This window comes from Primulina huaijiensis, chromosome 11 (assembly GCF_012295235.1).
Source record: "Primulina huaijiensis isolate GDHJ02 chromosome 11, ASM1229523v2, whole genome shotgun sequence".
Classification (NCBI taxonomy): domain Eukaryota; kingdom Viridiplantae; phylum Streptophyta; class Magnoliopsida; order Lamiales; family Gesneriaceae; genus Primulina; species Primulina huaijiensis.
Genome location: NC_133316.1, coordinates 5,192,732 through 5,208,737, shown reverse-complemented (window position 1 = coordinate 5,208,737; position 16,006 = coordinate 5,192,732). Strand labels below are relative to the sequence as shown.

At 35.8% G+C, this 16,006-nt stretch overlaps 1 protein-coding gene across 1 annotated transcript; it reads right to left on the bottom strand.

The window, feature by feature from the left end:
* Nucleotides 1-2,604: 2,604 nt before the first annotated feature.
* Nucleotides 2,605-5,743, bottom strand: LOC140987159 (histone-lysine N-methyltransferase ATXR4). Its single transcript, XM_073455566.1, has 7 exons — nucleotides 5,244-5,743; nucleotides 4,786-4,841; nucleotides 4,579-4,705; nucleotides 3,950-4,019; nucleotides 3,658-3,837; nucleotides 3,116-3,187; nucleotides 2,605-2,846 (listed from the first exon to the last, which is right to left on the bottom strand). The coding sequence occupies exons 1-7, from the start codon at nucleotides 5,571-5,573 to the stop codon at nucleotides 2,728-2,730; spliced, it is 954 nt and encodes a 317-aa protein (XP_073311667.1). The 5' UTR covers nucleotides 5,574-5,743; the 3' UTR covers nucleotides 2,605-2,727.
* Nucleotides 5,744-16,006: the final 10,263 nt, after the last annotated feature.

Genomic DNA, 16,006 nt, shown 5'->3' with positions numbered 1-16,006 from the left:
AGTTTTAAACGTGCATAATAACCAATAGTTTTAAACACCAATATTAAGGCATAAAATTAGAGAGAATAGTTTTGAACATGCATAATTAAAATCTCGTGAATTGCAAGGTCATCGGGTTTGCACTACCACTGGCCTAAGCCTGCTCACTGGTCACCGTCTTGCGTCTCCTCAACTACATCATCTGCATCGATCAAAACTAGTGAACCTAATGACTCAACATGCATAAACCATGGATAACAAGTAATATGAGATAAAAATCAATGCAATTTAAACATAGCTCGTACATAGCATAATATAAGCATAAATATGTATAACGCGACTTTCCTGCATAAACAATTTTATAAAATCATATTTTCATGCTCGTCATAGTAATCGTAATCATAAATCATTTTGAGTAGAATTATGTTCAATGCAAGTGGCTCATAACATAAATTATTTGATCAAACTAACCATAATACTGGGCCGGTAGGGATCACCACAACCCTTACACTGGATGTCTACTCCCTAACATAACATAATTCCTTCGAAGAGGTTGGAGAGGTCCCCGGACACGTTTTCCGGCTTCCAAACCCGTAACATAATTTGGCCACAAGACAAATCGCATATCTCAAAAATAATTATTTTGCACGTCATACACACTTACGAATATCGTGAACCTCGTTGGATCGTCCTTAGACATGCTGCTCTAACATACTAAAGTCTTCAACCGCTTGAATTTCAGACCGCCTACCATTCAACCATTTGAAGCAGAAGAAATTTAAACTTTAAAGAACTTCCCAACCGGCTATTCGAAGACTTTAAATCGAGTCATTAAAGAGCTATTTATTGCTCACTTAATGGAAGACATTCTTTAGCCGATTCAGGAAATTCATTGGTTTTGCACCGCTACAAGTAAACCATGTCCTGCACCAGTCCCGATATTGATCTGCATTTATGTCACTATCTCCGAAAAGAAAGATTACTCATATCCTAGAAGTTCTGATGGTAAAAAAAGTTGCTATAAAGAATACTCAGCATTAACTCTTCAAGGAATGGGATTCAAAGCTATGCTAGCAAAGAGAACATTAAATGCTTTGCTGAAGAACATTTAATGTATTTGCAGCTGATAGTGGCACATCATTCCAAGGTTATAGGTTAACGTTACTCATATCTTTCCGACCGTTGAAATGACAACTTATATAAGAAGAGCAGGAAGTATGCAAGATACACACACGTAGACATAAATCGTCAAGCTTTCAACAGTGCGATTACTACAAGCCTGCATACTTAAAGAATCTGAGCGCAATCAAAGATCACATACCTCATCGCTCATCAAACACGCACTCAACAGGAAGATATCTGATCTTTCAAATATCATATTCGTGCTACTAAAACATATTGTTTTACTTACATCAGTAACTTTTGGTTATTTGATTAATAGTGGTGTCTGGTGAACCGAGAGTTTTTAAAATCCAAAAGTGTAAAGTGATCACTAAGAGTTCCAAAACAGGCAGTGTGATAAAGTCCTGATTGACGTGGGCTGTTGCAAAGAGTTTTGTAAAGCCAAAGTCTTTTAATGGAATCCTTCCTATAGAGGAAAAAAGGGGGACGTAGGATTTTTATCTCCGAACATCCATAAAAATCTCGTGTCTGTAATTTTCGCAAGCTTTTACATTTCAAACCATATCTTATTGATTAGACTGCCAACCGGTTGAAACTATCATTACAAATATTGAATCGTTTTCCGCACTTTTCAAGTGGTTCATATTTCTAACTGTTTGAGAAAAAATTTCAATCGCTTAAAAACGGTTGAAAACAAATTTTAAAAGCAAATATTTTCAAAGAGTTTATTCACCTCCCTCTAAACTCTTTCTTGATTCCAACAGATACCATTTATGGCCTAGTTATAACATCAAAGATATTTTTATCACTTTTTATCAAAATTGAGGAGTTAAAAAAAAAAATTTAGGTTATACTGAGTAAATCCTAAGTTAAACTTGAATTGAAGATTTTTTTCCTAATGTACCCTTTAAAAAATATATCTACGATCAAATTTAAATCTCCCATTTCATTTTCTTGTATTGTTTTGTTGCTATTTCTTTTTATACCGATTCAATTATATTTTATGCGGCATTTAAAAAGAACAAAAGAATGTTTAAAGTAAGGGTGCTCATAAGTCGTTTCGATTTAGTTTTCAATTTTTTATTACGAGTTTTGAAATATATAATCCGATATCCGAATTATTTTCTTTCGGTTCGGTTCAATTTTTCAACCAAAATAGTTCAGTTATTTCAGTATGTTATTTCGGTTATCATACAATTATTTAAATTAATAATATAAATATATTATAAAATATAATATGTTATTTTTTTACCTCAGTAAAAATTTAAATATAAAGTCTAAATAAATTAAATAAACAACAATCAACTAAACATTATTCTAAATGATTCTTCATTCACTAAATATCATCTCAAAAATATATAATATAAATAAAATTATTAATTTAATGAAATTTCGATTTTTTCGATCAATTTAATTTCGGATTATTCGGTTCTCACATATATAATATGAAACCGAAGTAAATAAACTTGATTTTAACATTTATATCTGAGTTACAAAATTCGACTTTCGGTTTGGTTTGAATTTTCGGTTTTTTTCGATTTTATCTTAAGGTTGAACACCCTTGATTTAAAGTGCAAAAGATACAAATGAACAACAGGTCTTTTTGTTTCAACTAGGTATCGTAGTTCAGTCTTTCGACATACATCTAAGACACCTGCACCGAAAACCAAATCCCTCAAGCAGGAAAGTTTGCCGGGCATCGTAATCCATGCTTGCGTCGATATAGCAAATTCGCAACTCTTCTCCTGCAATGCCACACATAAACTATAACTTTACTCATAGATTACCAAATAAAATCTCACAACTTCAGTATACCACGCTTGTTTCCCTGGATGCCGACCTATACTATTTGTAATGAAAGTTTTTTAAGACAACACATAACAAGTATTTATTATAATACCAAAACTCCGGGGGTTTCATTAGAATAATCTCCTAAATTGTATACAAGTTGCAATGAAAATTTCAAACCAAATGAAGTAGTAATTATATTACTAGCTGAGATAAAATAAAACACCTGCTTGGATTTCACGGAGAGCCTTTAGTTTAGCATCCACATTTTCTACCCATAAAACATTTACATTGGGATCTGCACAAAAAGAGAGGATATTGGAGAGGACAAGGAGATAACTGAGCAGTGGACAAGGATGCATTTGCACTTGGTTTTTTCTTCCTACAACACATTCCACACCTTGTATCATGCACACTAATTCAATATCAAAACCTTATTCCTATTGTGGTATAATGTCCCTTATTGGCAATAACTACCAGACGCTATCAAGTTAAAAAGGGCATACAACTGACTGATGTCCATTAAAAGCTCCTGAAGCGAGATGCTTCCCACTAGCGGTTCGTTTAATAAAATGCTAACAAGATGTACCAAACCACCACTCTGGTTCAGAAGTAACTTAATTAGCGGAGAATTAAGACACTATAACATGATTCATAAATCTGTTAATTAGAAATAGCTGTCCATTTTCCTAGAAGGCATGAGCAAGGAACTCCCCTGGCTAATAAGGAAAAACCAAGCACTAAGCTTGCTAGAATGGGAGATCTCACCACAATCATGATTGTATAGTGAGAGAAGCATATAAACAGCATTTCCAACAGCAGCTGCTGCTTCAACTGATGCTGCTGCTGATGAAAGAAGATCGTCATATGATCCTCCAGGATATTCGATACGAAAAGCATTTATGCGAATCCGTGACAAAACACCAGTATACCATTCTTCAGTAAGAACTAGTAAGTCAAAAAAACAATCTTTTACCTAGTGAATTTAGCAGATGATGTGGGGGAGGCGAAGTACTTTTATATATTCAAACACTAATGAACTTATACTGCACAAGGATACACGACAGTAGCTCCCTTTCAATATTTATGTCCTCGAAAGTACTTCTTAGCAGGCAAAGCTCCCTCTTCATCTAATAATCAATAAAAGAAACAGGAAAAAATGCAACTTCACATGATAGTTTGAACATTGACATAAAACTCAAAATCAGGAAAATACTCTTATAGATGACAACAATTGCGAAAATTTGATTCTTTTACATTTTAGAGAGGAGATAGAAGGCACTGACAGGTATTTGCTCATATATCATAAACCTTACTTGTTAGTGCCCTGCCCCCTACAGAATTTTAGCTAGCAAGTGAAGGAAATTATTAAAAATTCAAAGACATCAATTTAAGATCCTCACTCATACACGGGCCACAGTCAACCTCATCATTGAAAAAATATATATGCAAAAAGTAAATTATAATCCTGATTACTTAGAGCAGGCAAAGTTATCTAATACTGTTTCGATTACAAATGTAATTCCTTATCCATTTCTTTTCAAATTCAAAGCCAGATCCAATTCCTAATTTCATTCTCGACAGATGCCAATCAAAAACATTTTAATGATGTGGAAATTTTACATCTTGATTGCATTGCACCTGTATTCATAACAAGTTCAAAACTCACATAGAACCGGGAATGCTTACTAGTGAAATTTTTTGGACTGATAAAGCCTCTGGTTGAAGTATGTCAAGAACTTGGGGAGAAAAAGCTCCAGATATAACCTTACTAGCCAACCGTTTGACGAGGAGAGGATATTTTAGACCCTGCATTCTTCAGAAAGAATAGTGAGTATCTAGCATCAATACAATTATAAAGAATTAACCATCAAGGGGTATACTGTATTTCCATACCGGCAGTATTCATGGAATCTGGACCAATCTGCCTTCTTCTCTACCTCATAGAAATTCTAGTGCCAGATAAAAAAATTCAGTGATGAGCAATAAAAGATGATGTAAACACCGTTAAACCATGAGGAAGGACAATCCAGCAAAACTTAAAAAAAAAAAAAAAAAACTGTCGAAGTAGAGTGAGGTTGATTTGCAGCCAATAAAAGGGCAATTCTACACATAAAAACATTTCAGTGTCAGCAAAATTCTCAGAAATTCACTGCCTTTGGCATATTTTTCTTTTTCACTTAATGTTTCTATCTCGTTCACCTAAGTTCTGGGGGGAAAGGACAGAATTTTCTGAACCCTCTGGAGCTCAAATAGCTTAGTATTTCCCAGATGGTTTGCATCTCTTGGAGAGTCCAGCCAGATCTCTAGCCTAGAACAGAGATTACACGAACGCACCAAACTACTTCACTTACATTGGATTGTTTTTCACATTGTTTGCTGCAAAATCTCAGAGCTTCCGAATTGGCGTTTTGTTTCGAAAGCTTTCTGAGGCAGAAATCGCAGACATCGTAAAGCGAATTGAGGGAGGGGTGAGAAACAATGGGTTGGGCAGTGTGGATGAGTTCACCGGCGTAGATTCTCCGAGTGGCAAACACGCCTCGACCTGCAGACTCGGTATTTCCGATGAGAATCGGAGGCGGCGATCTTGAGGTGGAGAAGGAGGAGAGGAACGACAACGTTTTTTCTCCCTGAAATTTTCGGAAATCGAAAGCCAAGCGGCTGCAACGTTCAATAGGTGACATTTTCAATTGAATTGAACGAGTTCTTCGTCTTCCCGCAAGAACCTTCTTCTTCTTCAGTTCTTCTTCCAAAATTACACGTGGAATTTACGACGTTGGTGGATTTGAAATATGAACGTGCATCAACTATGGTGTGAGGAACCGAGGCTCGAATTAAATATGATGAGTACTATCTTGATGCACTGTTGGAACATATGGATTTGCCCGAACCGAAATTTTAAATTTCAAAATTTTTAATATTTACAATTAATCTATTCGAGCTAATATCATATTATTCCAAAATTATACAAAATTTACATATACATTTAAAAAAAAAAATTGGGCCAACTGGCATGTGGCTTCGCCCCTGTCTTGATGAACACCAAGTTGTTCCTAACAATCAGTTAGAAGAACACGATGATATTCAAATACTAACCGAAACTGCCGCAACTGAAATCGAAAGAAATGTTCAGTTACAAACTGAAACAGTGGCACAAACTGATCCAACCATTTCCAAATACATATGGAATAAATCATATTCACAAGATTTGGTGATAGGTAATCCATCTGATCCGATAAGAACTAGAAATCAAATGTTTAATTTATTTGTATACTCAGCATTTGTTTCTCAATTTGAGTCAAAGAAAACTGATAAAGCTCTAAATGATCTTAACTGGATAAATGCTATGCAAGAAGAGTTGAATCAGTTTACACATAATAATGTTTGAACTTTAGTTCCAAGACCACTTTCAAAAATAATTATAGGTACAAAATGGGTTTACAGAAACAAATTGAACAAAGATGGTTCAGTTGTGCGCAACAAAGCCATGTTGGTTGCACAAGGATACAGGCAAGAGGAAAGAATCGATTATGATTAGACATATGCATGAGTTGCACGACTGGAAGCAATAAGAATATTCCTAGCCTACGCCTCTTTCAAAAACTTCAAGGTATACTAGATAGATGTCAAGAGTGCATTCCTAAATGGTCAGCTACAAGAAGAAGTCTATATTGAACAACTATCAGGTTTTGTAAATCACTAATTTCCTGATCATTTTTTCATTTCAACAAAACATTGTATGGTCTCAAACAAGCTCCCAGAGCTTTGTACGAGACATTATCAAAATTCTTGATCATGATTTCACTGTTGGAACAGTTGATAAAACACTGTTCAAATTTACAAAGAAAGATCATACTTTACTTGTGCAAATTTATGTTGATGACATTATTTTTTGGGTCAACTAACCATAAATTATGCGAGAAATTTGTTAAGTTAATGCAGGATAAATTCGAGATGAGTATGATGGGTGAGCTGGCATTCTTTCTTGGTCTGCAAGTAAAGCAATTGGAAACTGAAAATCTAAGAAATGGCAAGCCAAACCCCAGCCTTCATTCTCAACGCAATGGCAATCGACTTCGACTCTGTTCTATCTGTCTCAGATGAAGCTGTTAGGAGCATATTTCTGAAGCTTAAAGCTGCTGGTCTGAAGAAATTCTTGGGAATCGCGATCCAAAGTCATTTATCCTAAGGAAATTCAACAAGTTTATGCCAACGGTAAGATTTCTGATGATGGCAAGATTATTATAAACAACAACAATCAAGTACTAATTGTAGATGAAGAATCCTTCAGCAATATCTTCCAACTCCCAACTGAAGGTTCGTCTCACTTCTCTACGATCAAACCAGCTGATATTGAAGAAATGCAAACTCTGTTGTCTGCCGATGAGAAAAAAAATCAAAGTTTCGGATCCCAAGAAAGAACTTAAGCCAGAGATCCACCTGCTGGCTGATATTATTTCAAAGGGCGTCCTCGTCAAGGCAGTTTCATTCGATGCCCTCACTCTTGAAAAATTTCAAATCACGACTGCGATCACGAAAGGCACAAGAGTGAACTGTTCAACTATTATTTTCAATATCCTGAAGAATATGGTTCAATCTTCCATGCAGTCGAATGGTTTCGCCTAGCAGCTTAGCTATTTGCTGAAAAGCTCTGGTCTTGTTGATGACTCAGCCGAAAAGCCATCCAAGTTCAAGGTGTTCAACGCCAAGAACGTTCAGCCATCGAAAACCAAGCTGGACATATCGCATGAAAAATTTATCAAGATCAAATAAGAGATTGGGATGATGGCAGCTCCCAAATCTGTGAAGAAAGCCAGAACTAAGGACGAAGTTAAGAAACTGACAATCAAAAGGAAACTGATTATCAGTAAAAATGATTTGGAGAAGACTCCATCTCCGAAGATTTTGAAGAAGCCACGGTCTCAGAAGACCAAACCAACTGCTTCTGGAATCATTCCAGCTGATAGACTGATGCCTACTATATTTGAGGCACCCATAACTGCTATACTAATTCAGTTAGTTGCACCATCAGCTGAAAAGACTAAGCTAAAGAAGCCAGCTGATCATCCATTGAAGCTTGTCACCGAATCTGGTGAAAAATTGAGGATTGTTGGACATCGCACATCTCCTATCACTATCACTAGACCAACTGTTCTATCAATTGCGCGACCGAAAGGTGTGATGATCAGAGAAAAGTTAGATTCAACTACCACGAGGCTGACCATTTCTCACGCCCTAATTGACCCAAAAGGCAAGGGCAAGATGATTGAAGAGCCCAGGCCAACCAACACAGTTCAGACTCACATCGATCTCATTTGAAGTGAGAAAAATGAGTTTGTTGAGTCAACGATGGAATATTTTGATGAATGGGACAGGTTTGGCACTGTAGTGTATGCCAGACGACTGAAAAAGAAATCAATTCTAGGGAAATTCATTGCCCTGGAAATAATGGTTTTGAAGACAGTCTAGGTCGTCATTATTGCTCAAGCAATGGAAAGGAGAGCTTATTTCTTTGATCTGATGTGGTTGAGGAAGCTGACTGAAATAACAGCTCATTTGAAACTGAAGTACGATCCAATCAGTCTGACTGCCTATAATGACCAAGCTTTCTTCCAGCAGCTGGACTCGGATCAAATATCTTTGCAAATGAAGATCAATGTCTTGGAAATTGATCAACAATTATATATATATCAGTTGATTCCCAAAGTTCAATTCAGCAGAGCAATCTCAGCTAACTGTAGTTCAGTCAGAACCATTCAAAGAGTCAGTTGCTAAACAGGTTTCTAAGCTACCAACTGAATATGTTCCTGAGCTGATTCAACCATCTTTACTCTCTGAACCTTCATCATCTACACCAATTGGACAACCTCTATACACGGATGCTGAGTTGTCATTGGCAAACGTTGACGAAGTCATCCAATCAGTTTCCACTGACATACAGCTGAACTTTGAGCCAGTTGAGAAAGATGTATGTCAAAGCTCAACAGAACAATTAGCCTTGGAGGCTATAAAAGAATTGTAGATAAAGTTCATTCAGTTGTTATGACTGAACAAAAACAACAAACTAAAGCGGCCCAGTTGCAATCTAAACCAATAGCTGATTTTCAAGTGCCAAATGATGTGCCATCCAGCTCAATTGCTGCTCAGCCTACTACCTCAGTTCAAGACATTCAGCAGAAAGCAGTTGAAGAAGTCATTACAGAATTGAAACAACAAACTGAGACTGACTCACAACATCTAGCAGCGGTAATTTTCAATGGAAAGGAAAAGGGCAAAGCACTTGCCACATCTGAAATCTTGTCTCCTGAAATGCCTATAGCTACTGATATCATGATTGAAGAAATTCAGTCCAGTTTACATGACCTAATCTCAACTATCTCCAACATGAAGTCAACTCAGTCGACGCACATGCTTAAAATTTATTCTATGAAGGAGAATACAATGAAGAACCTCCAGCAGGTTACCAAAGATATCACCTCATTATTTCTCCTTGTAGATCAGCTAAAGAAGGATCGAGTGACAGTTCCATCTCTCTTGCAGACTCAAGACATGCTTATCAACCGAATTGATTTTGTGCACACAAGTATGTCAAAGCGGATGGATTTGCTACAGGAACAGATGCTGAATGCTATATCTCAAGTAAGCTCAGAAGTCAGCCTTCTCTATAAACTTGCTGGTGTTGACAAAAAAAGAGAAGAAAAGCAGCAACATCAGTCAAAGAAAAGATCTAGTCAACCAATTGATCAAGGACCTGCTGACAAAAGAGAAAAGAAGTGAAGAGCAGTAAGTTCAGTTAGATGACAGTCTTTCATTTTTAGTTTGTACGAAACTGTACAATTGAAGATTATTTTATCTACAAAATTTCAGTTTATTTTATCTATGATGGAGTTTATCAGTTCTTGAATTCTATGTTTTGTCAAAACACCAAAAAAAGGAAAATTGTTAGAATTAGAATTTCAGAGTTTGACAAATAAAGCTTTTGAATATTGTAGAACTGATTGACTCAACTGAATTAATTCGATCTTAAACTACCCAAATTGAAGTTGCTCGAACTCATAATTAATGAGATAAATAATCGAAGGCAATCGAACTGATCAAAGCTAACTGGATCTGTAAAGATAACTGAACTATCAGTTGAACTGATCAGTTATACAATCAGCTCAACTGATTGGCTATAAAGTCAACTAATAATCAGTTTGACATGTCATCAGTTAAAGCGTAGCCATCGACAGATAAATTGTACAACTTGACTGTAACTCATAGTGGGAGCGCCGCATATCAGACCGCCACAGTGTACTATTGTCAAAAGAAGGTTGACACATTCATAAAAAACAAATCAACGGATATGAGTCATTTAATGCATTTAATGTTACCGTTGGAAGTAAAGCCTATAAATAGCCGTGGAGCTCAGTAGAGAGAAAAAATTTGAATCGTTACTTTGATTGGTTTTTAAATATACAAAGTTCAGCTATGCTATTTTACAGAAAAGCTCACACTTAACAGAAATATTTTTAGCTTCCAGGCTATTATTTGAGTAAAAGTACTAGCACATTATACTGTTGTATTCGATCTTATAAGATCAGTTGTGCTAAAAAGAAAATCAGTTGTATACTAATAAAGTGTAAAGGAACTAAGAGTTTCAGTTTTGGCAATGTCTAAGTCCAAACTGAAGTGGGTTATTACAGACTCTGTCTTTAATCAAAATCTTTTAGTGAAAACCCTATCTTTGTGATAGAAGGGGTGACGTAGGAGCATTTTAAGTCCTTGAACATCCATAAAATCTCTGTGTTCTTCTTTTTAGTTATTCGTTGAAGTATTAAATCTATCAGTTAGTTTATTTTTGCACTTAAACTAGTTAACTGACTGACATCGACAACAAGATTCCTGAATTCAGTTTATCACTAAACTGATTCACCTTTATTGAAAAAAGAGTCAAATATCTTATAGTGTTTATCTAAACACTTCTACCCTTCAAACCAATCCTAACAATGAAAATTGGCATATCACACACGCACGTGACTTTTGAGTAATTGTGAAGTACATGAACGTGATAAGTCGGAGGCCAAGGTCTTGTTTGCATACCCATTACTTATAGTTGTTAGCATTACTTTTTCATTGAGTTTTTTTTTTTGTTTTGCTCGAGACTAGCAAAATTTCAAGTTTGGGGGGTTTGATAAGTGCAATAATTGCACTTAATTTATGTGAGAATTCATTTGAATTATATTAGTTTCGGATATAATTACGCTTGATATTTGTTGTTTTCGTGTCGTGCAGGAGATAAACGATTGTTAGATGATTGATGACGATTAAGGGCATTTTTGGATTTTGAAATATTGATGAACTAGATCTGCAGCACCAAGGAACAACGCTGTAGCGCCAAGATGGATGAAGCCTAAGCGCCTAGGCACTATAAACTAGCTCTGCGGCGCCTGAATGCCGAAGGATGTGAGCCGAGGCGCTACACACCCGGCACCGTGGCGCTAACTCTAGAACTGACAGGTGACTAGGCACTGCTTGGGTAGCACCGCGGCGCTAAGCGGGAATGAAAAAATGGGCTTCAATTTGACGGGCTCGAGGATAGAATAAAAACAAAGATAAGGTTTTCAGAAACGACAGCCGTTTTTGGCAGAGAAAAACGTGAGAGACGAGAGCACAATCTTGGAGAAGAATTGGAGAGCAAGGATTGATCGCAACGACGAATCTAGTGACAAAGATGCCACTTCTGATTTGCTATTTAATCTTTCGCTCTTTTTTATTTCTTGTGTTGAGATGTCTAAACTTTCAAACATACGTTGTTTTTGTTTAGATTTCATCATGAACTAACTTTTCTATTCTAGAAGATGACGTAGCTTTGTTGACACAATAATTTTGACTCAGTTGTTTATATGATTGAATTCTCTTTTAGTTTAATTGTGTTTTCTAGTTCTTATCACTTTCAATTTACTGGCCATAAATTGTTTGTTATCTGATTAATTATACAACTCGAGAGAGGGAATAGAATTATGGATCTTTAGGGACACATCGTTAAACGTTTATATTGTTTGGAAGGCGTATAACTTTAGCAAGGCTTAGGTAAGATCATCTTTTGCATATGTCATATGAACTTATATTCTTATTAGGAATGTTTGAATCGAAGTCTAAATGATACAATTTATTTGTCACTTGAGAAATGGAGAATAAAATAATTAAGTGTTCTTGGCCATTAAACGACTAGAATTCATGAATATAAAGGCAATCGAGAATAGTTATCGTGGAAACTAAGTGAAATCACTCGTGTAGATATTTTATCTCATTGATATTTTCTCAATTCAGTGATTCGATTACTATTTAATTGCAAATAATTCATGTTAAACAGACCAAACCTTTTATTGATTCTTCTAAATAAAGTTGTGACTATTTTAATTATAAGCACTGATATACTTTTATATATACACTCCTCGTGGGAATGATACTTTACTTTCTTATATTAAAATTTTACAACTGTGCACTTACGAGCGAAAAATACACAACACCATCTTGCCCTGACTTCTTCAATCGTTGAAGACTCAGTTGCCACAGCAAACCAGATGGAATCTGAAGCGACTGAAGCTGAAGTTGATCAGGCGGATGAACCAGTTGACATTGCTGAGCCAAGAAACCAAAATTAATCTTATTCTCTGATCCAAAAGTACATGTCACTGCTGAATCACCAGAAATGAAGATAGGAGATGACTCTCCAATGGACAACATCATTTCCAATTTGACTGGAATCAACACTCTTCTATCTCAAGTCAAGATAAGTCAAAAATTGAATGATACTGATATTGAGAATCTCAAAGACAAAGTAGTCAAGGATATTAAAAATTTATCCAAAGATGTTCATTCATTGATCATTCAAATAGAATCCATGAGAATGAATTGTGCTTCAATGTCCCAAGTATCTAGTTTTCATGATGCTCTTTCTCATAAAATTGACTTAGTTCACCACAATCTCGTCTCAAATATTGACTCGGTTCACATTCATCTTTCTTCCAAAAACGATACTATGTCAGCTCAGATGGCCTCGATCATGCATATTCTCAAACGATATGTAGCTGTTCCTAGTGTTGACAAAAAAGAGAGAAAAAAAAAAGAAGCAAAGGAAACAGAATCCAAGAATGAAGACAAGAGATAATAATTTATCAGATTTCGGGTATCAGTTTTGGAAACTTGCTCTTATCAGTTTTATTAGTTTATGTATTTGCTCATCAGTTTAAGAAGCCTAACATATTTATTCTCTCAAACACCAAAAAATAGAAAATTGTTGGATCAAGAAATTTTTATGCTTTGATGTTAACAAATAATTAAGGTAAAACTGACCTAAACGGAACTGGTCTAGTTGAACAAAACTGATACGATCCCAAAATGAAATAGTTCATATCGGATTATCAGTTTTCCTCACTCAGTTTCAAAGATTTCAGTTTACCCACATCCAGTTTACCAAAATCAGTTTATGCCAGCATACAAAACTGATCGCAACAGTGTACGATAAAAATCTGATCGCAACAACGTGCATTTGTCAAATATATGTTGACATAGACTAAAAAACAGCCAACTGACACAAACCAACAGACACTTTTCTTTGGAACAATAACTATGAAACGTCTCTTATTTTTAACTTTAAAAATATAAATAAATACTAGGAATTTTTTTTATATAAAATTTTCTTCTATCCTCAAAACCCTCCAACATAAAAATAATATTTAAAAACTCAAATGCATAAAAATCCATTAATCATCAACCACAAAATCGTACTTCAATTTTAAAATAATACAACGACTAAACTTCAAAATAAAGTATAAAATCTTTAAATAAATAATCCTCAAAATCTTTTACTTCAAAACTTTAAATAATAAGCTATGCGGAAATAAAAGTCTCTTGGGAGTGTACTGGCGGCCGATCCATTCAAGCGTCAGCGCCTCCCTCAAAATCATCATCGCCTTCGACCATCCAAACCTAGTGAATCTAATAACTCGACACGTTCTAAACATACGTAACAAATAATACATATACATGCGCATGTAGCTTTAAAATAATCTTTTAATAAAATATGCTGACGTAAAAACTCGTAATCATATATCATAAATCATTAATTCATAAAGCTTTTCATCATCGTATATCATTTTTTAGTGAAGTTTGATATTTGAAAGTGACTAGCTGTAATCGTATCATCATATGGTCGACTGATCAGTCTTAGCTCACCATTGTACACGGGATGGGGCGTCAGCAACTCTCGTCACTAGGCCGTCATCAAAAAAAGGAAATAAGATCGTCGGGCTCCCTCTGGGGCTTTTTTCCTCACGATATCCCCAATCATATCGTATCATATTTGTCACGGTCACTTCACATCCTTCAAAATATTTTCTTTTCCTTTTATGAAATATCGTATCCTTCAAACTCGTAAAATAGCATTTTTCAAGAAAACTCATATAGTCTTTGCATATATCATACATAAAAATATCATATTTTCATTATAACCATTTTAAAATATTATTTAACATGCATAATGATTCATCGAGGCACTGCCAGACCTTTCGTACTTCCCGAGACTTAAATGATCATTTTACCCTTTGACTCCAAAATTTACGATTTTGACTTTTTCTTACTTTTATTGAGTCGAGCCTATCTCATAGCATCATATAAACTTAAATTTGAATTCTAATATTTTTCTTACTCGTAAACCCGAGCCTTTCGATTTATTTACTTATTAACTAAACCGTGAAGCGTTTTAATTCCGAATAATTTTAAAACTTAATATTTTCTTCTCAAATTTTAAACATATACTTTTTATACCAAAACTACCCTTGTGACTCCCGTACCATCCCCCGTGAACCATGGCTCAAGCCCCATCTCTCCCCTAAACCATATTCGAACCTATTTCCCGAATCGAGCTCTCGTACACCAACCCCTGAACCACCCTCTAGCCAGCCCGGACCCCGACCGAACCAGACCTTAGCCTACTGTCCTGGACCCCCACTAGCCGCCTTGAACCATGCCCGGACCGTGAACAACCCTTCTTCCCCAAGAGCCGCGTCGCGAGTCTTCATCATCTACCTTCATGGCTTGCGGTTTGCCTCCCTACTTCGACCAGAAGAGTCTAGCCATTCTAGGACTCTTCCTATCCCCTCAACAGAGCCCACACCAAGCCTTGACCAAGCCCTAGCTGAGCCCAGACGCGCTGCCCTCCTAGCCTAGCCGTAAAACCCATGTAAATCCATCGAGAAACTCTGGAAAACCCTAGGTTCTAGCCTCACCCAAGCACTGCTCGTTTTGCATATGACCAGCCATTATCCTACCCTTAAACGACTCCTTTTCCAATCCTTTAATGACCCATAATGGTATCATGTCTTTTAGAAATCATAACACGTCTCAAGCGAGCGTAAAAAAGTCAAAACTTTGAAAAATATTCATCCAATCGTCAAATAATTTGATCAATATAATTTTCATGCTTCAAAACATGAAACACACATATTATGACTTAGATGGTGTAGAGGCCCGTGTTTCGTACTTGAAAATTTGCGGAATAATTTTAAAAAAATTTTCTCTTTAATTAAATAAAAAGCCTCATTCATAAAATAAACTGATAAAAATGGTTCAACGTTTAAAGTAGCAGCGGAAGTAAATATTTGTTTTAAAGTAACAACTAAAAAAAATTTTCAACAAAATAAAAACTGAATTTGGAATAAAAATAGTAAGTGCTGAAAATGAGGTCCCCGGGTTCCTACTACTGCCGACCCACGATGGCTCACTGGTCTCCGCCCTCGGTCCCGACCTCATCAGTACCTACAACAATCAAGTCTAGTGAGTCTAAAGACTCAAAATGCATATATCGTAAATAACAAGTACATATATCATAAAATTTCATGTCATGTAAAGATATCATGTCGTAAAATGTAACGTGAAAATATCGTGTTATAAAGCGTATCATGAAAATCGTGTCATGAATAATTATAAATACGTGCATAACTGAACTGAAAATCGTAAGTGAAATGTTTGCTCTGTAGAGCCCTGTCATGAAATAGCATGTAATAATTTTCTGTTGAGATTATGTTCTACGCAAGTGGCCCATGAACTGAATTGAATCACCTGATCAGACTAA